The sequence below is a fragment of the Pseudochaenichthys georgianus genome, chromosome 5, assembly GCF_902827115.2.
Source record: "Pseudochaenichthys georgianus chromosome 5, fPseGeo1.2, whole genome shotgun sequence".
Classification (NCBI taxonomy): Eukaryota; Metazoa; Chordata; class Actinopteri; order Perciformes; family Channichthyidae; genus Pseudochaenichthys; species Pseudochaenichthys georgianus.
The window spans coordinates 21,539,129-21,562,022 of NC_047507.1; the positions used below are offsets into that span (position 1 = coordinate 21,539,129).

Sequence of the window (22,894 nt, forward strand, 5' to 3'; positions counted from 1 at the left end):
GCTGTGGTGGTGGCGGCAATGCGCTCAACAGCCTCTGCTCTACCGGAAATAGAATCGGAGAAGAAGACTCATCCACGCTCAGGCAAGGGTAGTTGTGAAACAAGCAACAAGCTAGCTGATGCTTCACTAAATCCTTCCCCTTTGCATGTGTTGTGTCTGGTTGTGTCGTGTCTCAGTATCAGTTGTCGCCCTGAGTTGTTGCTGTCAATCAAAAAGAGGAATTCAAACCAACCCGGTGTGCAGACATGAGCTCGGTCAGAGATGAAGGTAACATGCTGTGCTAGCCGACTAACTCCACTGGGAAGCTAACCCTGAAGTTGATTTGAGTTTGAATGAAAATTAATGTTCTTTTTTTCTTACATTTGTACAAAATTCCTGTTGGTACGATGAGATTCAGGACTGTTACATCTTTACCTGTTAACACATCTGAGTGTACAGGATTGTTAGTGTTCTTATAGTGCCATATTTTAATAGAAAGTCACCTTGAGTGCGGTCACTTAATGATTGTTCTTGTTTTGTTTTCATCATGTAACAACATGGTTTTGGTGTTAGCGGAAAATAACTCTGTAAAATGGACAACTATTTAATGTAAATGTCCAAACCATTTTAACCATTGTAAAATGATCAGCCGGCATGCATGTCATAATCTTATACCTATATCAAATAAATAAAAGATATATGGATGATTTCACTGATAGGCTCTTGTAAACCTGAAGTTAAAATTGTGACTGCAACCGTTTTAACCGTGTTTATTTAGTTAGTCTCAGAATATAAATGATGAAGAGCCTTTATATGTCCTATAGCCTGTCTTTAGTTTTGATTAGATGCCACAGTACTTATCAATGCATTTGTTTTTGTTGTCCTTCCAAATTTAACACCACAGGTAAGGACCGAATTATCTTTGTCACCAAAGAGGATCATGCAACACCCAGCAGTGCTGAGCTGGTAGAGGAAGACCCTGATGACCCTTATGAGGAGCGAGGTGAGGAGCAATGAAATTGCCACTCTTTACTAAAGCTCAGGTGTGGGGATAAAATATACTTTTACATTACCTGTGCATTAACCTCATTTCTCATCCTAGGGCTGATTCTTCCCAGTGGGGAGATCAACTGGAACTGCCCCTGTCTGGGTGGGATGGCCAGCGGACCCTGTGGGACTGAATTTAAAGACGCCTTCTCCTGTTTCCACTACAGTAAGGAGGAGGTGAAGGGATCTGAATGCCTGGAGCACTTCAGGGCCATGCAGGAGTGTATACAGCGTTACCCCGAGCTCTATCCACAAGAAGATGACAAGGTGCAAAAAGAACAATCATCAGAAACAGAGCCGACCTCACAAGACTCTGCATCTGCAGAAACCCCAGGTGCCGACTCAACATCTGCAGAAACCCCAGGTGCCGACTCAACATCTGCAGAAACCCCAGGTGCCGACTCAACATCTGCCACCGAGCCGGACTCTGATAGTATGCCACCTAACACAGAGGGCTCAGGGGATAGCTAGTGAATAGCCCTGGTTACAATGTAAAGCCAAGGCTTAAGAATCGGACTGAAATCACATTAAGTCATTGCTTGTTGCATTCATAAATAACATCATAGTGGGTGTTTTAACATTTACTGTTGAAATTCTTTTTTAAATGAAGCAAAAACCTTTTGAGGGTGTATCCAAAATGCTCATTATGCTAATCACTGTTTCTTTAACTGCAGGCTGAGTGGCCTGCAGGGGAACGAGTCACATAGTTAACCAGCCTGTTCTGCCATTTACAAGTCATTTGGAGAAAGTGCGTGGTTGGGACTGAAAAGTAAACCAACTCAAGAATCTAAACTGAGCGAAGTGATGCCTGTACGTGAGTTAACATTATGTTTAAGTTGCTGCAGCTGATGAGCTACTTTCTCCATCTCACATGGAAACTCACGATAGCAGTGCACGTTTCCCTGTTGAATGTTTGTTTAGTCACTAGTTCAACAAGCTATGGTACAGGAAAAATGTTCTTTCATGTTGGCAGGTTAGATAAGAAGAAGACTTTAGCAGGGAAGATGATGTGGGTTGTTATTCAATGGCTACTGCTTTATGAAAACATGGTTCAACATGATGCGATTTAAATATCTCTATGCAAAAAAGGTCTTCATCCAATGATGGAAAGGTTAAATATTCCAAAACGTATAGGGTCTGCTATTGTGAAACCAAACACGTAAACTACATTAAATTATATTATATTTAGAATATATAAGCTCTTCCTTTTGGACTTTTACTTACAGAGGACATCTGGGTTATATAGTAAATATGTGAAAAACTATCATGACCTGTATTTCCAGTTGAACTAAACAATGTATTTATGAATAAGATGGGCTTACAGTATACTTGTGTGAAACTATGTTATCAATGCAACAACTATCTTGAGTGTTTAAATTAAGGATGGGAAATCCTGCCTTTGGCAATACAAGATAAAACAAATATATTTAGTTCAATGAAGAACCTAGAGTACCACGTTTATTTAGGACTACACACTGTGTATTATGTCCTTTTCTTTGTCTCTTGGAGCGGCAGCACTAAGTTAATTCAGAGAAACTCCACTAATTGATAATCGATCAGCTGTTAAAGTCATTTTAAATGCAAAGATGGTAGAAAAAGCGTTCTGCATTTCAAAAATGGAGAATTTCTGCTTTTCTTTAGTGTGTATAAAATGTAACTGAATATTTTAAGGTTATGGACCGACAAGACATTTGAAAAACATAACTTTCAACTTTGACAAATGCGATTAATCGAGAAATTAACGAACGAGTAATTCTTCGTTGCAGAGATTCCTATGATGTATGTACACGTGATATACAAAGTTTACTTCCTTTTTGTTCCATTTCATATGTTTGACTCAAAGTTTATAATAGTGGTTATACGGATGAAGTTGCCACTGAAGACAACCTCACTATTTCGACGGAGCAGTCTTGATTGCTATCTGTGGTGTATATCCAGTTATACAACTTTACCTCAGCTGAACTAAAGTGAACCATTCATGTCAAACACAGGTCTGACTAGTGTGACTTTTTATATAATAAATTATCCTTTATAATATTTGTTATTTTTGTAGTTTACTTCTTACATCTCCCATGCGTGACATTGCAATAATATCTTTGTACTGTGCTGACTCACCATATTGCAAGTGTATGCTGTCAAGAAGAGCAAATGTGTGAACTGAGTTTCTATAGCAGAGGGCAACTTTGGGGAAAAACTCTTTGCTCCAATAACATTACTTCCTTTGAATGGATCTGGATTCAATTCATTCAACCAAATTACACAATTCACATCAATTGAACAATAACTAAAGACAACCCCTGTGATTGTTCCCATCAGCAAAAACACGTGGGTTTGCTATCCTGGCTCCAAAATGGTGGAATGAGCTCCCCATTGACATCAGGACGGCAGAAAGCTTACACACCTTCAGGCGCAGACTGAAAACTCATCTCTTTCGACTCCACCTCGAGCGATAGAATTACTAACAAAGAACTATTAACAAAGCACTTATATACTAATAAAGGACTGGCTTATCTAGCCAGTTGAGTAGCACTTGAAATGCTTGGCTCTATGAAACCTGATGTACTTATATGATTCTGTTTTCTTCAAGGTTGTGTCTTCCTGGTCGAATGTACTTATTGTACGTCGCTTTGGATAAAAGCGTCAGCTAAATGCAATGTAATGTAATGTAATGATTGGATTTCTTACCTTTCCTATTCTAATTCAAATCTTTAATAGTAATTCACAGAGTTATTCAACCTTTACAAGAGTAGGTTATACTTTTTGGGAGGATACAGAATTAGAATTCAATACACATTGTCTTCACAATCACATAATTAGTCTGCAAAAACTGGACCTCGTCAAAAGTATCAAATGTAGCTGTAAATGTATTCTTCCATGTGATATGATTAGGTAAAGCTTCAGATGTAGTATTTGTCCACTGAAGCATGTCCTGCTTAAAACTCCCATCATGATAAATAATTACCAAACACCGGCGTACCATTGGTGGATTGCGGAGGGGAAAGACGGCCAATGAGACAATAAGGGGAAGGTCATCGCCCTCAAAGTTTTTCTCTCCACAGAGGACGGTTTGAAGAGAGGGTGAGAGCTGCCTTCATCGTCGTCTGCTCGCGTGTGTGACAGAAAATCCTCTCCAGGATGTCTTCTTTAAAGGAAATATGCAGCGGTTTACCCCTGGACCCACTGCCACCCAACCGGGGAAGAGACCCCAATGTGCCGCACGCACCCATCCGGACCCCCAACCTTACAGCAGAGGAGGAACGGGTGAGTCAATTCGTCTCTCAATCATTTATAAATAAGTATTCCAGAGACATATAGCCCTCTCAAATACAATTATAATATGATTTGTTTACGAAGGATTTTACATGCACGGCTGAATGAAATGAAGGCATTCCTGTGCTTTTACACTGAGTAAAAATACTTTCTGTGAGTAAAACTCTCAAATTAAGATATATTTATAATGGAAAGCACCGTACATGGGCCTGCTTGGCTGCTGTCAAACGATTATCAAATGGAAGAAGTGGACTACTATTAGACACGATCACGTAACAATGAGAGATGTAATAATAAGCTAAAGGAGGTAAATGCTCACTGTCATGTCAGACAATTGTTTGACTTTAAATGTGTTGAATGTGAGGACAACATTGACATAATACTGTGTACTCTGACTTGTTGCATCACCATTGTTGTCTCGTGAGCCGTCCCAAAAAAATAGATTATTCTCTCGGGTCCTCAAAGGATTGCCCAATCTCAGAGCAGAGGTTCAGGCAATGATTAAAAGAGAGCTCCTGCCCTAAAAATGTAAAACAACTACGCTTCCATCAATCTATAAATACAGTATGTGTTCATTAACCCATTGTAAATGTCTCATGTTCCTCTAGTTGGCGCTGAGAAATGCCTTGCGTTACTTCCCTCCTTGCCACCATGCAACACTTGCACCTGAATTTGCTCAAGAGCTGCGGCAGTACGGGCACATCTACATGTACCGCTTCTGCCCCACATTACGCATGAGGTGAGAAAACCTGAGCGAATATCCATAATTGATATTTGACATGTAATAATGTCTTTTGTTTTGGTTGGTATTCCTTTTAATGCATTTTATATTCGTTTGTTGACTAAAGTCCTTCAAATTATAATCAAAAAGCAGAGTATTTTCCAGATTAACTGTAAACCTTCAGAGATCACAGCGGTAAAATAATTCATATCAAATATGAATCAAATATAAATAGAACAAAACTAAGACACTTGTACTGATGTTTCCGCCATATGGGCCGACACTTTCACTGCTGATATATCTGTCACTTTTATGACAATCCCTGCTGCATAAGATGTATAAACATGATGGCTATTGTAAGTTAACTTGAGAAAGACATTGATGTATAACCACCACAATGCCAGTTATCTAGATTTCTACTGACCTCAGGACTTTAGATTTCATTTCAATCTTTATTCAAACAGATACAAAAATAAAAAATAACAAATGTGAAAAACAGAATACCGTATTGTTAAAATATCATATTTATCCACATTCATGATAATATTTATATATTCAACAAAAAAGTCTTCATATTAATAATAATAAGTCATATGTGTCCGAAAGGGAGCAGGAGGAAGCAAATGCTTATTAATTCCCACCCCTTACTTGATCAATGATTGTCCTTTAAATCATTATGCAAGTTATTCCTACTTACATTTACATTTAAGATAAACATTTCAATGGTTAATCTACATTATCTAAGTAAAACACACTGTAGCTCACCAGAGATTAATATAATTCAATGTGTCATCCTGGAACTTAATCCTGTGTCCACAGTGGCTTCTGCTGAGCAAAAGTTCAATAGTATGAAATGATACTCAGCTTGATAGTAGGATATGTTCTCTTAGTTTCCGCCACCACAGTGATGAGAGTGTCCCTCTGTCTCCTCAGAGCTTACCCCATAGATCAGTACCCGTGCCGCATACGCCAAGCTGCCTCCATCATGCTAATGATCATGAACAACCTGGACCCAGCCGTTGCTCAGGTGAGCCTCTCGCACAGCTCGTAGTAACTTTGGAATTAAGCATGGCCAGTCGTTTTTTAAACCGTTTATCTCGCCTGTGGTTAACTCTTCTTTATCTTTCAGTTTCCCCAGGAGCTCGTCACCTACGGAGGGAATGGACAGGTGTTCAATAACTGGGCCCAGGTGAGTTATTTTGTGTTCATGCAGTGGATTGGGTAATAAAGAGTGTAAATAGGTTCGTAATAATAATTTCATTGTGCCTGGGTTCAGTTTGGCCTGGTGATGCACTACCTGAGCGAGATGACAGAGGAACAGACGCTGGTGATGTACAGCGGTCATCCCATGGGCCTGTTCCCCAGCCTGCCTTCATCACCTCGCGCCATCATCACCAACGGCATGGTAGCTGCCCAACACACTTCACAAACATTCACCTTTGTACTGTAAATCACTCAAATTAATTTTTCCTATTTTGCATCACTCAGGTTATTCCAAACTACTCCTCCAGAAATCAGTATGAAAAGATGTTTGCCCTCGGTGTATCAATGTAAGTTGTTGCATTGCAGGAAGAGGATGATGCTTTATCAAATCTCTGATGTGGGTACAGATGTCTTGATGTTATTTGTGTTTATTTTGTTTATTCATTTTCAGGTATGGCCAGATGACAGCAGGCAGCTACTGCTACATTGGACCTCAAGGGATTGTTCATGGCACTATGGTTTGTGATTTATTGTACACTCCTGTATTTCCATATGCAAAATAAAGGTACATTTTTGATAAGTGGCCAGAAACTCCTGAAGAGGTTGGTCCATTGGATAAGTTTAATAAGATGAAACAAATAAAAACAAAAGCATCTTACACACAAATTATTTGTCATTTTAGACCACTGCTTGAAGTCATAACATTTAGTGTGTTGTAGAAGTAATGTTGTTGTTCCTGATTTGTTATCTGTTTCCTGATGTTTTTCTGTGCAGCTGACATTGCTAAATGCTAGCCGGAGGTACCTGGGCTCTGATGATATGAGCGGGCGCGTCTTTGTGACCTCTGGCCTGGGGGGCATGAGTGGAGCCCAGGCTAAAGCTGCCGTCATTGCTGGTTGCATTGGCGTGATCGCAGAGGTCAGCTGGTTCAGTTTCATTTCTTCTTAATAGAGTGCCATCTATCGATTAGATTTATGATTAGAAAATTATAAAAGTGGGGTAGACATGTGGAGATTATCCGACTGAACAAAACGTGATCCGTCTCTTAAATGTGTGTCAACCACAGACCTTATTTCGAGCTATTTTCCAAAATCCTATGGAGAAATCGCATTGCTTTGTTGTCGAAGGAACCCATGCGCAGCTTACTTCCGGGTGTTAGGACGCGTCACAGTGGCACTCTATACTCACTGCTGACTGAGGCAGAAAAAATGAAGAAAGTCCTGTATGTTAACGTGAATTTGATTTCTATGTAGGTGGATGAGGCTCCGCTGAGAAAGAGACATGAGCAGGGCTGGCTGATGGAGGTCACCAGCAGCATGGACCACTGCATTAACCGCATCAGGTAACACAAAGAAAAGTGGTTAGAGTTGTGGAAATCACTATTTAAAATCATTGCTGCATTCAATTTCACTTTTAAATCCATATGACACACTTGGAATGTGTGTGTGTTTCTGGAGTATGTGTTCACATCATATTCTTAAGTAAGAGTGGCAATACCACACTATACAAAAAAAACAATGTAGAGTGTTATAATCTTAGATGTTAGATTATTAAAAAATAATTCAAAATGTTGGGAGGTACTGAGAATATCAATATCACTGAGCTCAGATAACCAACCATGCCAGTAGCCTTATATTACAAGATAGAGAGTGGTTTCAATCTTCTCTTCTAATTCTTGGATAAATAGCAAAGAAGCATATTCCCCAAAATGTCCTTAATTTCTTTATTATTACAACTCTTTGTACTATTAAGTCATTTAAAGGGGAAAAAATCCGGTAGTTTATTCATTTTACAATGGATATTGATCGTAATATTTATTGTATATGATATTACTCGCCAAAAGAAAATTAATTATCCGCCAGCCGGGTGGGGAATTCCGGGACCAGGCCGCCGCCATTAGGGGAGTCCCAAATGGTGACGTCACTGGCTGTGTTTTCGCTCCACCGAAAGTCAACACAACGTAGCAGATATGGCAGCGATGGAGGAATTTTGCAATGAGATCGACGTTTTGAACGATGAATTTGACTATTCGTCGGGAGATGACATTGATGTGGAAGCATCTACAGTTACCAGGCATCCCATGGCCTATGCTTATGAACCGATTCGGTCGAATAGAGTGGCATACGATCCGGAATAAAAAAATTAAAAAAACACAATGCTAACAGTGAGCCTCTGAATTAGCCCCGAGCGAAAATGCTAACCTATTACTGCACCGATAGCTCCCTTATTACTTAAACTAGCCGCAAATCCAACACATCGTTTATGATCGCAAGGAGACACAGAATCTAACGGTGCCCACCTCAACACTGGAAGATACAAACTCGCGAGGTTATCCACAAAAACGTACATCAAAACAAGTGGCGCTAGGTACTAACATACGCCAGGCTAACGGCTTACCTTCCTCATTGTCTGGTCTAAACTGGTCTTCAATGGCATTACAACGATAAAAACGATGATGTAGTTAATCCATAGGTTAATATCCAATGGGGCTGTGTCCCCTTTGAAATGTTCTGATAATCTATAAGCAATACAACTGCAATTCCGTTATCTGCTGTCCGCTCTGTGCGCTCTGGGTCCTGTAATACCATCCATCAATAGCAATACTAGCCTTTTTAGGGCTGTTTTCGACAGATGAGCGTGTGTATGCCAGTTTAATTAGTTGAGCTATAGAACACCCCCAATTCTCTATTGTGCGTCATAATAATAGCTACCATTTAGTTTGGACGCGATTGCGTTAATTAATAAGGTCACACTGTGTCAGTAAAAACATGTGTGAGCTAGTAATCTGGTAGTGCTGCAATATTTACCTCTCTCTCGGCAGCTGAAGCAACTCGTTTGGTGGCTCGAACTTCACGTTTGTTGACACTGTCATTGTCTTGCGCGGCCGACGTGCTGGGACGGTCTTCCCGACTGCATACGTTGAGAAATCGAATATTGTGGGAACAGATCCTGGCTTCAAATCCAATGTTTTGTATTGAACCAGGCATCCAGACTGGACTTTGAGCAGCTTCTCATCCTTTAGTGGCAGCCTATGGAAATGTACTTCTTCCTTCTTTGTATAAAATCCATTTGTGCAGCCTGGGGCAATACAATAAACTCCTGACGACGACCGTTTTCTTGTAATGTAAACTACTGGTGCATTGCACGCCATGTTGTTTGTTATTGAGCTTTGGCCCAGGAAGCCGTACCCTATCAGTGACGTCACTGGAAAAGTCCCGGAGCAATGGAAGCGCCCATGGTCATTAGGCACGTATTTCAAAAAGTAAATTCGCGTATCTCGATCGTTTACATTGGAAATAGACTAGATAAATACATTTCCTAATGGTAATATTGTCGCATGGAAAGCAGTTTGAAAAGTGTTTCCATTTCCCTTTAAACCATACAGCTGTTGATGTTTTTTGTGCCAGCATATGATTTGTAAGCAATGTGACATGTCTGTCTCGCTGAGTAAAAGTTGCAATAATTCCCTGTTGAAATGAACGTTCTCAGGTGTAGTACTAGCTCCTAACATTTTGACAGAAGCTTGAATAAATAAACACACCTTCTCTGCGACCTAGGCTGTCTACTGTTAGATGAGTATCATGATAGCAAAGCTCGTATCCACAGAAAAGACAGAAAGATGTGTCCCATAGGTAAACCTGTCTCGGATAACGTAATCACACATTGATTATTTTTTGTTTTTCAGGGAGGCCAAGAGCTCCAAGATGCCTCTCAGTATGGGTTTCCATGGCAACATTGTGGACTTGTGGTGAGTTTCTAACCCAGATCTGCAGATACAGAGACACAGACACCTCTTTTCCACTCTCTTGACATCTTTGTCCTACTCTTCCTTACTTTCCATCCAGGGAGAGGCTGCTGTTGGAGTACGAGAGGACGGGGGAGCTGCTGGTGGATTTGGGTTCAGACCAGACGTCGCTTCACAACCCGTACAACGGAGGCTACTACCCAGTGCAGCTCAGCTTCCGCCAGGCCAATCAGCTCATGATGACGGATCCTAAACGTTTCATAACCATGGTCCAAGAAAGGTCATTTCAATCACAGAGATTAGCTTTTATATGTTATATTTTCAGCAATATATCAGTCCATTAAAGGTACATTATTTAACCTTTACAAATTAAAATGTCCTATATTTTGGGGATATGTACACCTACATTATCGTAAATATTTCTAACAATTTACAAAGCAAGAGAAATCTGTTTCATTGTTATAAATGTAACAGTATGTTTCATTGGTCTCACCATCTTTGCACATGTATTGGAAATGGTGGAAACCTTTAATCTAGATTGATGCCAACTGTTTACAATGCACTTTTTTTAGATATACATTTGATCCAGATTAACAAAATGGTCATCGGCCATCTTGATCTTGGGTTACTAGAGACACGAGCAAACATGCATAGCAACTCAGCTCATCCCCCTTGCATCTCAGTGTTCCCCTAAGCTGGGCCTGAACACTGATGTTTTTATCCATTTTATTTACTTTTTTCTGAAGAGGAAGAGACGTAAAAAAAAAACTCCTGAAACAAGAGGTTATACAAACTGTAAGAAGCTGGCTGCAATACCAACCTCCCATAATCCCTTGATACTTTACAATACCACCAAACTCTAGATGGCTAGTGGCTTAAATTACATAATGTGTGTTGAACATGTTTTTTATATGCGCTCACAGCCTCCGAAGACACGTTAAGGCAATCAACAATCTGTCTGAGGCTGGGATGTTCTTCTGGGACTACGGCAACGCTTTTCTCCTGGAGGCCCAGAGAGCTGGTCAGTAATTCAACTCCCACACAATACACTCTGATATCATCATTATCATCCAGCCCAATGACAGACCACTGAAGAGACTTGTGTTTCTTGTTTTTATAGGAGCAGAGGTAGAAAAGGTTGGCGGAGGACCCACAGAATTTCGTTACCCTTCTTATGTCCAGCACATTATGGGGTGAGATGTTATTTCTTATATTTTCATCTAGCATTCATCCTGTGATAGAACTGTGTAAACACCCGTGTAGGTCTACAAAAAGATCAATAATTGCAATCCAAAATGTTCTTCTCTCAATTAATGATATATCTCCTTCTGCCTTGGCTGCAGTGACATTTTCTCTTTGGGCTTTGGCCCCTTTCGCTGGGTGTGCACATCTGGAGACCCCCAAGATCTTTCTGTAACGGACAATATCGCCGCTACCGTCCTGGAGGAAATCAGTGCCAACGTGACCGATCGCGTCAAACAGCAGTACAATGATAACATTCGCTGGATCAGAGAGGCTGGAAAACACGACATGGTAACTCTCTGGGCAGCCATCTCTATCACTTAATGAAAATCTGATTTTAAAGATATGCATTTAGATGATTTTATATCTGTGTTTTCTTTGGTCAGGTTGTGGGATCCCAAGCCAGAATCCTCTACTCTGACCAGAAAGGCAGAGTCTGCATTGCGTTAGCTATCAACCAGGCTATTGCTGACGGAAGAGTTTCAGTAAGAGGATAAATCATCTGCTGAGAAGATTGTTTCATGTTGACAGCGGTCTGCGTGATATTGAGTTTGCATTGAAGTCTCAAGTTTCTTGTGTCATTTCTGTTGTTCAGGCTCCTGTGGTTATTAGCAGAGACCATCATGACGTTAGTGGCACAGACAGCCCCTTCAGAGAAACCTCTAATGTGTATGATGGATCTGCCTTCTGTGCAGGTATGTGTTTCGTTCACTACAGCTATTCAGGAGACTATTGGCTTAAGAGGTACACAAACATGAGGGACAAACATTACAATTCACACAGAATCTGTTACTTGTCATTACTAAGCTAAAAATACAACACAACAACTCTGTTTTCCTCCCTCAAACTCCCAAAAAACTGCAGGTGCACCGCAACCCTCAGTTATTTTAAATCAACCAAAAAACCTTTCTGTTTGCTACTGCCTTTTATCAAATCAAATAATATTAATTTCTTAAGTAACTAACTGTTATTTATTAGTTGTTCTACTATATTTCAGCTTGTTTTAATGGTATATTCTTATGGCTTTTTAATGTAATTGTATTAATATACCTTTTTTTAATGTGTCAATCTTTTAGATGTTTTATGTAAAGAGCTTGGAATTGTCCTATTGAAAATATATATGCCTTGCTCTTACAGACATGGCGGTCCAGAACTTTGTTGGTGATGCATTCAGGGGCGCCACATGGGTATCTCTGCACAACGGCGGTGGTGTTGGCTGGTAAGGGTGGCTGCTCATTCAAGTTTCAAGAGTTCTTTATTACCATATACACAACTATTACACAACTACGTTTTTAAAAATGAAATTCCTTGATCACATGCTCCCTCAAACAATGCAATATGTTTGAAAGAAAAAGTCAAATAAAACCAACAAGTAAAAGCAAATGGAAAATGTGGACATAAAGTTGTGAAAGTTAAAATATGGGGCTAAAATAAAAACTCAAATATAATATATAATAAGTAAATTGTTGTAAATGATTGAACTGAATTTAGACACAGATGTTGTACATGTATATGCATCAAGAGACGTAATACATTTGTGTATAAATAGGTGTAAACAGCAAGTAAAACAGCAAGTAAGTGTTGATCCAGTCAGTGCTACTATTAAAGGAATACATCTTTGTGAAAGGTTAATCAATCCTTGTCTGTCACCAATTCAGTGTTTTTAACACTATCTCTCGTTCATCACCTACAGGGGCGAGGTGATGAATGGAGGGTTTGGTTTGCTGTTGGACGGCTCTGAGGAGGCTGCAAAGCGGGCCAGACTGATGCTCAACTGGGACGTCTCCAATGGGGTGAGAGTGCAGAGAGGAGAGCAGCATGATTACTGTCCAGCTTCACCTATTGTTTATAACATGCTCTTCTATGTTTCTGCGTGCTGCAGGTGGCTCGTCGCTGCTGGTCTGGAAACACAAACGCTTACGATACCATCCAGGCCACCATGCAGGAGAACGAGCAGCTGCGTGTCACTATGCCTTTCCCTGTGCAGGATGAGCAAGTGCTGGACCGGGCCCTGCAGGGCTAGCCAACGTCTTAGCACAGCTCAACAGCCAGCTACGTTCAGCCACACAGATTAATAGTACCTACAGTATAATCCATTCAGACGTGTCTTGGTCAGACATTTTAAAGGTTTGATTATACACATAAAGTGAAGTAGTTAATGAATCAGGTGCAATGTTGTTAAATAAATTATTTGCCATGAATACACTGAAGCAATGTTGTGCTCGGCTCTTTTAATAATTGAATCTGCAAGGACGTATTCCTTTTTTTGTGCTGAAAATTAAACTACAAGTATGTTTAAATAAAAAAAGAGTCATTTGTTTATCACAACATGTCCTCAAATATCAGTCAAAATGTCAATAATAGGTTAAAGGCAGAATAATGTTGCTTTTGTTTATTTTTATATTGTAGAAAAAGGAAAAATCCATCCTGGATCCCAAAACCGAGTGATTGTCACAGCACTAGAGTAACGGGTTGTTTTTGGTTTAATGTTATAATTCAAGTTTCTGGTATTCAAAAAATAACCTTGAAATTAAGCAAAAGACACATTTACCACAAAATTGTCTGTGATGTCATCATGTGGGTCAAAAGTGTGAGAAGAGAAACATAAATCAAAATGTGCACATGTTTCAAGACATACAATATAAAAATGAGACTGGTTCTTCCAAAATTCAACCATATCAGACAGACAAAGGTCATACTGTTTATCACACTCTCATCCTCTTAACGCCATATTGACTGCTCAGTTAATAACTTTATTGACATTCTACACAAGGCAAGGCAAGGCAAGTTTATTTATATAGCACTTTTCAACGCAAGGCAATTCAAAGTGCTTTACAAAAAATGAAAGACATTAAGCATTAAAAAAGAAAAGCTAATAAAATAAACATTAAAAGGAAAAAATACATGGATAAAAGTTACAATGCAGTCTAAGATGTGAATAGTTCAATTAAAAGCAGCGACAAAAAGAAAAGTCTTCAGCCTGGATTTAAAAGTAGTCAGAGTTGCAGCGGACCTGCAGGTTTCTGGGAGTTTGCTCCAGATATTTGGAGCATAATAACTGAACGCTGCTTCTCCATGTTTAGTTCTGACTCTGGGGACAGAAAGCTGACCAGTCCCTGAAGACCTGAGAGATCTGGATGGTTCATAATTTAGCAGGAGGTCAGAAATGTATTTTGGGCCTAAACCATTCAGTGCTTTATAAACCAGCAGCAGTATTTTGAAATCTATTCTTTGACACACAGGAAGCCAGTGTAAAGACTTCAGAACTGGAGTGATGTGATCCACTTTCTTAGTATTAGTGAGGACTCGAGCAGCGGCGTTCTGAATCAGCTGCAGCTTTCTAATAGATGTTTTAGTGAGACCTGTGAAGACACCATTGCAGTAGTCCAGTCTACTGAAGATAAAAGCATGGACAAGTTTTTCCAAATCCTGCTGTGACATTAGTCTTTTAATCCTAGATATATTCTTTAGGTGATAGTAGGCTTATTTAGTAACTGTTTTAATGTGACTGTTGAAACTCAGGTCAGAGTCCATGACTACACCTAGATTTCTGGCTTTATCTGTTGTTTTGAACATTGCAGGCTGAAGCTCAGCGCTAACTTTTAACAAGTCACAGTGTCCTTTCCTCCTTTCTTGTATGGTTCAGTATTCAGGGAAGTGAAAGGAAGATTCCACAAAATGGTATAAAGGGAACAAACTTAATATCAAGGTTCAAGGCTTTTAGTAGTCCTATAGCCCACATAGCTACAGTTTAGTTACTTATGACGATGAACATCTTAGGTCACAGGCTCCACCTGTAGTCCAAAAAATAGTGCAAGTATAAAGTAGATATTACATTCATTTCTGGTATTCTCTTTCCTCCACTGGTACGTGCGTCTGTGGTTTTGTTTTTTACGCGTGGTTGTTCCTTTAAGAAAAGGAATTTGAGGAGCTCCGCGCTGACGTAAGGGAATTGGAGAGCTTGGTGATCCCTGCAGGAAAAGGCAGAGAGCCGTGATGAGGAACAGACAGGGGGACCAGACAGCTTTTTATTTCCTCTCGTTGTTTTATCTCTACTGTATCCAGATCAGTTTACATATTCTTTAAGTTCTCTATAGCCTACTTGCATGTTTCTGACCTCCGCCCTTTTTTGTGCTCCAATGAGTTTCCTATAGACTGGCTGCTCACTTCATTTTGTTCGCACAGTGTTCGAGATGTTCAGTCGAGCATCACAGAAGTCCTCTGGACGTACGCGGATAAACTAGGATGACACCGGATATTTTCTGCGTCACATGCTGATGACATTTGCTCGGATTCACTGTTCGCTTTTTACAGAAGAATTCAAAATGCATCATAACCAGGAGGAGCAGTCGGTAAATCAGATGAGTGCGCAGCCCGGGCCAGCGCTCCACGGAGACTTCAACAGCGACCCCGCGACTGACCAGCAGCCGCCTGCATACTCCAAAGTGGAGTTCAAGAGACATGCAGTGACTGATGACTATAAAATCACATCCCAGGTTCTTGGTCTGGGAATCAATGGGAAAGTGCTGGAGTGTTATTGCAAGAAAATGGGAGAGAAATGTGCCCTGAAGGTGTGTGTTTGTCTGCTCCTTCAGCCTGTGTGATCTACACTGTCCTCTGGAGGCTGCTGCCTGGAAAGCAAGAGAGCATTCCATCAATTATTCATTTCCTCTCTGTGATCTTCTCCATTTAATGGTCTCTCCTAATCTGGAAATGTGTCAAGAATGTTGGATTGACGTAGTTTGATTTTGAATTTGTATTATATATATATCCTTATGTGATTTGACACAGATAAATCATGATTTCCACAACAGAGGGGTGAAGCAATATTCAAAAACAAATTCAGTAGCTCAGCCACCCAGACAGTGTCTGTCTGACAATTATGTGTTGTCTGGGTTACTTTGAAACTGTTTCCACTCACCCATTTCTGTGTGGACAATGGTCTGCCCTGTTAATACCACGCAATCATTTGACATTGAACACTTGCATTTTGTATCTCTGTTATGCAACATTAAGTATACAGCTTATACAATGTTTACAAGTATTTTTTAAAGCCTACTTGGGAAATATGAGTTGTGAGTAATTCACACGAAGCAAAGTCTAAGAAAACACAAACAGGAAGAGCAGCCCCATGAGTGCCTCTGCAGGATTTATTTGGAATATAATGTGTGCTTAGCCGCATCCTAAAAGGTACCATGGAATGAGAATCTGTGGAAGTAGTTTAGTGTTCTGTGGAATACTGTGATTTCTGCATAGAGGATTTGGAGGAAAGTCCAACCTACGTAAACAAGCAGCGCCCTTCTCCTCCTTCAGTGCTCAACATGCACCGTATTGTCCACAATGATTTGGGCTGGGGTCTGCATGTCGAGGCAAAAAGGATGTCCTCCTCCCCTGGCTGTGAACCCAGAGCTGCAGCACTGTGTCTTTAAAAACAGAGCACATTGCTAAATGAAGTCTGACAGTATTCACTCTTAATGTTCTCTCTAGAAAATGTGGATTCATGGCTTTAATAGCAACCACTAATAGTGCTGTAAACGGTGAGTGTCTTCCCAATGGAGGCTGTGTTGTCTGTGTGGGTTTATTGATTTTTTGACTAGTCTTGTCCAACTCATTATTTAAAAACATATCCATCTGATATACCTTGGAGACTGGATACCGTTGCAACATATCTCAAACAGAGATATTTCATTAATATGTGTTTTTGAGCAGATCCTGTACGACACTCTTAAAGCCAGACGGGAGGTTGAGCTGCACTGCCGAGTTTCTGGAGGTCCTCACATCGTCCGGATACTCAGCCTGTATGAGAACATGCACCAGGGGAAGAAATGTCTCCTCATCATCATGGAGTGGTGAGCATTACCAGCCATACGTCATTTATTGTCTGCTTACGTTCAAGCAAATTAGAGCTGCAACAATGTATCAATAAGCTGTGAACTATTATATTTATTCCCAATATTTTGAGAATTTTTAGGAATTTTTAAGAAATAATTTTAACATCTTTATTTGAAACATATTAAATGTGAACATTTTTACAGTTTATTTACTCTTTAATGAGTGTTAGGAAAATATTTTAGCTGTGGACTGAACAAGACATTTTAGGACTTGGAGTCATCTTGGCGTTTTTATAGACCAAACAACAAAATTATATCAGCAGAATCTTTCAACAATGAAAATAATCGTAAGCTGCAGCCCTAAAAATAATGGCAGACATAGATTTCTCATGTGCTTTTTCCTGAAATGATTGTGTAAAAAGCTTTGAGTTAATTTAGTAATTGAAAAAAGTTTAACAGTTGAGAGACACACTGTGAAGTCATACCTCCTAAAGCTGTTCATATGTAACGTATGAACATCTTGTCTCTACACTTGTCTGGAAGGTATCTACATTCCAGCTGAGCCCGATCAGCTCACACCTGGTATAAGAATTTAAATGAGAGACATCTTGAGTGACCACTTGGGATTGGAATGTATTTTTCCTCTTTCTCTGTGACTCTGCACTCTGCCAAACCATTTCTGTTTTTGTTTGCATCATGGATAAAACAACTCCCTGACCTTTCTTTGCTCCTCATGGCTTCTTCCACATCGCAGCTTGGGCTTTTAGATAATACATTTGGATCAAAACTTAATTAAATTACATTCTTAAATGAATTACACACCGCCCATTTTGCCTATATTCATTACTTGTTCATTGTTGCTTTATCTCTTGTTTTAATTCAACTCAGACTGAAATAGACTCACAAAACACATTTCCCCTATTATACTGTTTTTCATCAATATATTATGGTCTCTGATATATACAAAACATATCTTTCATTTTCAGACATGTTTATGTATAAAAGACAGGAAAAAGTGGATTTTGCACAATAGGTGACCTTTAATGCTAGGAGTTGAAACATGATCATCATTGATTATGAAATGAATTCAGTAGTTTGTTATTTTCCCTTGAATAAGTCCTCACTGCTCGAGTCCTCTGTGGCTGTCTTGGCTCAATAGACTGGACTCATCTGAGCGGTACATTATGACTCACAATGACTGGCTTTGTTGTCGAATCACGACCGCAGTGGAGAACAGTGATTGCCCAGAGCTTCCTCTCTGCCCCATTTCTGATCTCTTTGTTAATCTTGTCGCAGTATGGAGGGAGGGGAGCTGTTCAGCCGCATCCAGGCCCGGGGGGACCAGGCCTTCACAGAGAGAGGTGGGTCACAGTGAGCAGTTTAAATGTCTCTATTCTGTGTCCTGTACATGTTACATCCATTTCCTGTCTGTCCATCAGAGGCGTCAGAGATCATGCACGACATTGGCATGGCCATCGAGTTCCTTCACCACATGGACATCGCTCATAGGGATGTAAAGGTGCTGCTGAAGTCTAAAATCATTTTTTGTTTAATGCTTTATTTTGAGTCTCTAATCATTAACTTTATCTCATGTAGCCTGAAAACCTGCTGTATACCACCAAGGATAGTAACGCCACACTGACACTGACAGACTTTGGCTTTGCTAAGGAGACCACCCTGCACAACTCCCTCCAAACCCCCTGCTACACTCCCTACTATGTTGGTGAGTGTTTGCTATCCGGAGCTTGATGCAATCTGCAGGTATACAGAACTTGTGCCGGTATTATAAACAGAGGTGGATCAATTACTCAGATATTTTAGATTCCTTAGTAAAAGTAGTATTAACAGAGTGTAAAAATACTCTGTGACAAGTAAAAGTGCTCAAGTATCAAAATATAAGCACAAAATGTTAAAGTTCTCAATATACACCATGGCCCTTTTCAGAATCATATATATTTATTTGTATTGGATTATAAATATTCATGCAATAATGTGTTTATTGCATAAATGCTGCAGCTGGTCAGGAAGAGTTTTTTTCTTCCATATACAGCTTGTGTATTTCTCGAAGGGATCAATAAAGTTTATCTTAACCTTTATTAATACATAATAAATTATTTGTTTGAATGATATAATATTTTCAATTTTTTTAATGACTAAAGTTATCTAATAAAAATAGTTAAGTAAAAATAATAAAATGTGCCTCTGAATTGTAGTGGAGTAGAAATATAAAGTAGCAGTTAATGGACCTAAACATTTTACTTTAGTTAAATAATTCACGAACTTTGCTTGGTTGCCTTCCACAATTGTGCTATATAGTTTTTGGATATGGTCATTGACATTTACTGTCATGTTGTCCTTTTGGGTGCAGAATGATCTGCTTTTGTGTGTCTCTCATTCTCGACATCATTGCGTTGTTTTTCTGTATTTATCCGTTCAGCCCCTGAAGTGCTTGGGCCAGAGAAATATGACAAATCATGTGACATGTGGTCTCTGGGCGTAATCATGTACATTCTGTGAGTATCGTCTGCAGCCGTTTCTACTTAATGAAACATTTAACTGTATAGCACTATATGTAAATGTATAACTCTTTGTTTGATTAACCAATGAAGCAAAGTCAAATATGTTCTTCTTCTTCTGTTTCTAGTCTGTGTGGGTTTCCTCCGTTCTACTCAAACACAGGTCAGGCCATCTCTCCAGGCATGAAGCAGAGGATCCGGCTGGGACAGTATGAGTTCCCCAACCCCGAGTGGGCCGACGTTTCTGAAGAAGGTCAGACACAAAATTCAAAATTACAAGGAAAATATTTCAAAATTGTAACAGGGCTTTAAATATGTTTTAGAATTCTTGACAGCATCTCCAGTTAACTCAAAAGAGACAGCCTTATTAGAGGTTCATATGGCTATCAAGATGTATTGGGTTAAATGTTTGATATCGTTTAACTGTTTTGTAGCCAAACAGCTCATCGTCCAGTTACTGAAGACAGACCCCAATGAGAGGATGACCATCGGACAGTTTATGAACCATCCCTGGATTAGTGTAAGTTATCAAGTTGTCTTTAAATTGACCTGTATGCAGTAACGTTTACTGTATATAAGATACTTTCACCTTTATTATTGTTTAAATTTCTCTGCTACTTTTTTTGATTGCTCCTCCTGTTAACTTCAGTTACTTTCATTCTGATAACCACAAATTAATTAACAAATAGTTCATCATGTATTATTATAGGTTAAGATACAACTTTATTGATACCTTGTTAAATTCTACCTGGCAGTAAATAATAATAATAATAATTAAAATGATCTCCTCCTAAAACCAGATGCAACATTAATGATGAACACGTGAATACATCAATAATAATACAATCATTATAATACAATAAACGATAATATGTTATTATTTAATAGAATGTTGTCCAGTATTATTATAACAGCAGTATGTCTGTACGGTAACACTACTTTTACTGATATGACTACTTTGTGGACACTGCCTGTATTTATGGCCCTTTTATTGATAAGAATGTTGTATGTTTTCACACTGCAGCAGTCGATGGTGGTCCCTCCGACCCCCCTGCACACCTCTCGTGTTTTGACAGAGGACAAGGAGCTGTGGGACGATGTGAAGGTGGGATCAACTTTGTTTAATTTCAGAATATGAACACAAGGTGGCAGTAAAGCACCCGATTTACACAGCAGTATGTCTCCCAACAGGAGGAGATGACCAGCGCCCTGGCCACCATGCGGGTGGACTACGACCAGGTGAAGATCAAAGACCTGGACACGTCCAACAACCCTCTGCTCAACAAGAGACGCCAGAGGCCGGTGCCAGGAGGAGCGGAGAAAGGAGGAGAGGGTGATGGAGGAGGGGGAGGAGTGGTGTGTAACAGCCACAGAGAAGTTACTTTTTCTGAATAGCATTAGTAAACGATCATTGGATAAAAGTAGTTCAAAACCACCAACGCCAGACTTTTCCAATTCACATTTCACTACTTACTTTTTCTCTTTTTTGATCACTGCACTCAATAGTCAATTAATGTCAGTGTTTTTCATTGTTGCCAATATAAGACATGAAATAAACCTGTTTTTTATGTTTTACAGCTGTGTTGTATTGTCACTTGCATACAAATAACCTTATTTAATATAGTTTGATTGACACTGAGAGAATTACAAAACCTCTTTAGAAATCTGTTTTAGCTTTATGGTGAAAATCAGTAAATTGTAAATTGTAAATTGAGTATAAAGATTTGGTGGCAGCGTGTTCTTGCTGCAAACAAAATATGACTATATGTGGAAGTAATAACGTATATATATTAGGCAAGATTACATCCGATTTATAAGACCTTGAGGCAACTTTTATGATTGTTAGTGATGTGGGTATTGTAAAGCATGTTCAAAGGACATTTAAACTTTGCGAGATGAAGCTCATGTGTGATATCAACCCTACCAGACATTTCCACGTACTTTAAACTTCCTCCTCTGGGAGCCTCTACCAAGCCATGAAAACTGCCTTTAAGGAAGGGCTACCAAACTGATCACAGGTCTGAAAGATGTCATATATGAGGAATACATATGATTTTACAGATGAACCTGATTTAAAAAGGAAATCATTCACAGCTAAATGTGATGAGTTGTGCTGAAACAGCTTCCAGAGGATGTACTGCAGAATCCTACAGTACAAGCTTTAAAGGATATATTGGATAACAAATGGTAACAAATTATATTTTGTATTATTGTTCAACTGCATTAGATATTTTGAGAAATAATTGCTGTGCTTTATTTTGTTGGATGGAGAGGCTGGTCTTTAAACATTTCAATGTGTTTACAAATGGAATGATAAGAGCTTCAGTTAACCTTTAGCAGTACAAACCCAACACCTACTGTTACATCTTCATGTGCACAAGATAATATGGGGTGTAGCCAGTGGTACAAGAAGTACTCCAATGTCAAATCCCTCCATTAAGTAACAATCGTGCAGTTTGTAGTAGTGTAGCAGAACCTAATATTAACTAATTGTTATTAATGTATCAAACAATACGATGTTATAAGGCAGCAGATGGATGTCTGTATGTAGTAACATCTATAATATACTATTTAGCTGGTATAAACTTAATATTTCCCTCTGAAATATAGTAAATGTAAGTATACTGTGTACCGTATCATAATAAGCACATTATCAGGTAAAGTTCACCTCAAAAGCTAAAAGAATAACTTGAGTGAATCAACTTAGTTATTTTTGTACTATTGCTATTAGGTCTGTTTATGTTTAAGTGTTTGATGAGTAAAAAGGTGTTACACATGTGATTAAGTGTTACCCTCTTTAATATATTCATAAATGGATCACAAAAAAGAGATCATACATACATTTTACTAACAAATGCCTTCCTGCATTGACTGTACAGTTGCTCAGTTAGAAAAGGAAAGCTGCAGTGCAAAGCAAACACCAAGTCAAATGAATTTGCATGATTACCAACTGCAATGGAAATACTGCCATTCCAACCAGCTATAGTCAGGAGTAAATGCACAGGGATCAGAATTGGATGAAAGGACGAGGTGGTGGCGAGCAAACGGAGTGAACAAGGGTCTTGTGATGGCGTCAGGTGTGATTCCTGGATGTCAGGTAATGAGTGATCTCCTGACTCTCCGTGAGAAAGGGGTCCTCTTCACTCTGCTCCACCCTCAGTGTAAGGTCAGTTCGGTTTACTACTGTCAATTTAAATGATCAGTTTAACAGAATTTTCCTCAGAATAATTATGTGTTCTTTGAATGTTTAAATTAAACATTAAGAATCAGCTAAATGAAATGGGCGTCTGAGTCTGGTGAACACTGCGATTGCCATAAATGAACATATTAAGAATGAGTG

At 39.3% G+C, this 22,894-nt stretch overlaps 3 protein-coding genes across 3 annotated transcripts; all 3 read left to right on the forward strand.

Moving 5' to 3' along the window:
- The first annotated feature begins 62 nt into the window (after positions 1–62).
- On the forward strand, positions 63–3,555 carry LOC117447057 (mitochondrial intermembrane space import and assembly protein 40-B-like). The gene is made up of 3 exons (XM_034083645.2): positions 63–267; positions 884–982; positions 1,082–3,555. The coding sequence occupies exons 1-3, from the start codon at positions 246–248 to the stop codon at positions 1,495–1,497; spliced, it is 537 nt and encodes a 178-aa protein (XP_033939536.1). The 5' UTR covers positions 63–245; the 3' UTR covers positions 1,498–3,555.
- A 530-nt stretch (positions 3,556–4,085) lies between these two features.
- On the forward strand, positions 4,086–13,417 carry uroc1 (urocanate hydratase 1). The gene is made up of 19 exons (XM_034083644.1): positions 4,086–4,287; positions 4,905–5,035; positions 5,951–6,044; positions 6,147–6,206; positions 6,294–6,422; positions 6,506–6,567; positions 6,672–6,738; positions 6,995–7,138; positions 7,474–7,562; positions 9,906–9,968; positions 10,066–10,245; positions 10,889–10,986; positions 11,086–11,158; positions 11,309–11,498; positions 11,594–11,692; positions 11,803–11,902; positions 12,345–12,426; positions 12,901–13,000; positions 13,090–13,417. The coding sequence occupies exons 1-19, from the start codon at positions 4,162–4,164 to the stop codon at positions 13,228–13,230; spliced, it is 2,028 nt and encodes a 675-aa protein (XP_033939535.1). The 5' UTR covers positions 4,086–4,161; the 3' UTR covers positions 13,231–13,417.
- A 1,731-nt stretch (positions 13,418–15,148) lies between these two features.
- Positions 15,149–21,129, forward strand: LOC117447345 (MAP kinase-activated protein kinase 2-like). Its single transcript, XM_034084053.1, has 10 exons — positions 15,149–15,778; positions 16,917–17,056; positions 18,335–18,399; positions 18,478–18,557; positions 18,635–18,761; positions 19,476–19,551; positions 19,683–19,807; positions 19,989–20,074; positions 20,579–20,659; positions 20,746–21,129. The coding sequence occupies exons 1-10, from the start codon at positions 15,479–15,481 to the stop codon at positions 20,947–20,949; spliced, it is 1,284 nt and encodes a 427-aa protein (XP_033939944.1). The 5' UTR covers positions 15,149–15,478; the 3' UTR covers positions 20,950–21,129.
- The last annotated feature ends 1,765 nt before the right edge of the window (positions 21,130–22,894 follow it).

Bases quoted from the DNA above. Each gene is read 5' to 3' on its own strand.
- LOC117447057 (XM_034083645.2), top strand. From the start codon at position 246: ATGAGCTCGGTCAGAGATGAAG. The intron at 268-883 runs GTAACATGCTGT...TTAACACCACAG, and splicing joins GAGCTCGGTCAGAGATGAAG to GTAAGGACCGAATTATCTTT. The intron at 983-1,081 runs GTGAGGAGCAAT...TTCTCATCCTAG, and splicing joins TGACCCTTATGAGGAGCGAG to GGCTGATTCTTCCCAGTGGG.
- uroc1 (XM_034083644.1), top strand. From the start codon at position 4,162: ATGTCTTCTTTAAAGGAAATATGCAGCGGTTTACCCCTGGACCCACTG. The intron at 4,288-4,904 runs GTGAGTCAATTC...ATGTTCCTCTAG, and splicing joins TTACAGCAGAGGAGGAACGG to TTGGCGCTGAGAAATGCCTT. The intron at 7,563-9,905 runs GTAACACAAAGA...TTTGTTTTTCAG, and splicing joins CACTGCATTAACCGCATCAG to GGAGGCCAAGAGCTCCAAGA.
- LOC117447345 (XM_034084053.1), top strand. From the start codon at position 15,479: ATGCTGATGACATTTGCTCGGATTCACTGTTCGCTTTTTACAGAAGAA. The intron at 18,558-18,634 runs GTGCTGCTGAAG...TATCTCATGTAG, and splicing joins TCGCTCATAGGGATGTAAAG to CCTGAAAACCTGCTGTATAC. The intron at 19,808-19,988 runs GTCAGACACAAA...ACTGTTTTGTAG, and splicing joins GGCCGACGTTTCTGAAGAAG to CCAAACAGCTCATCGTCCAG.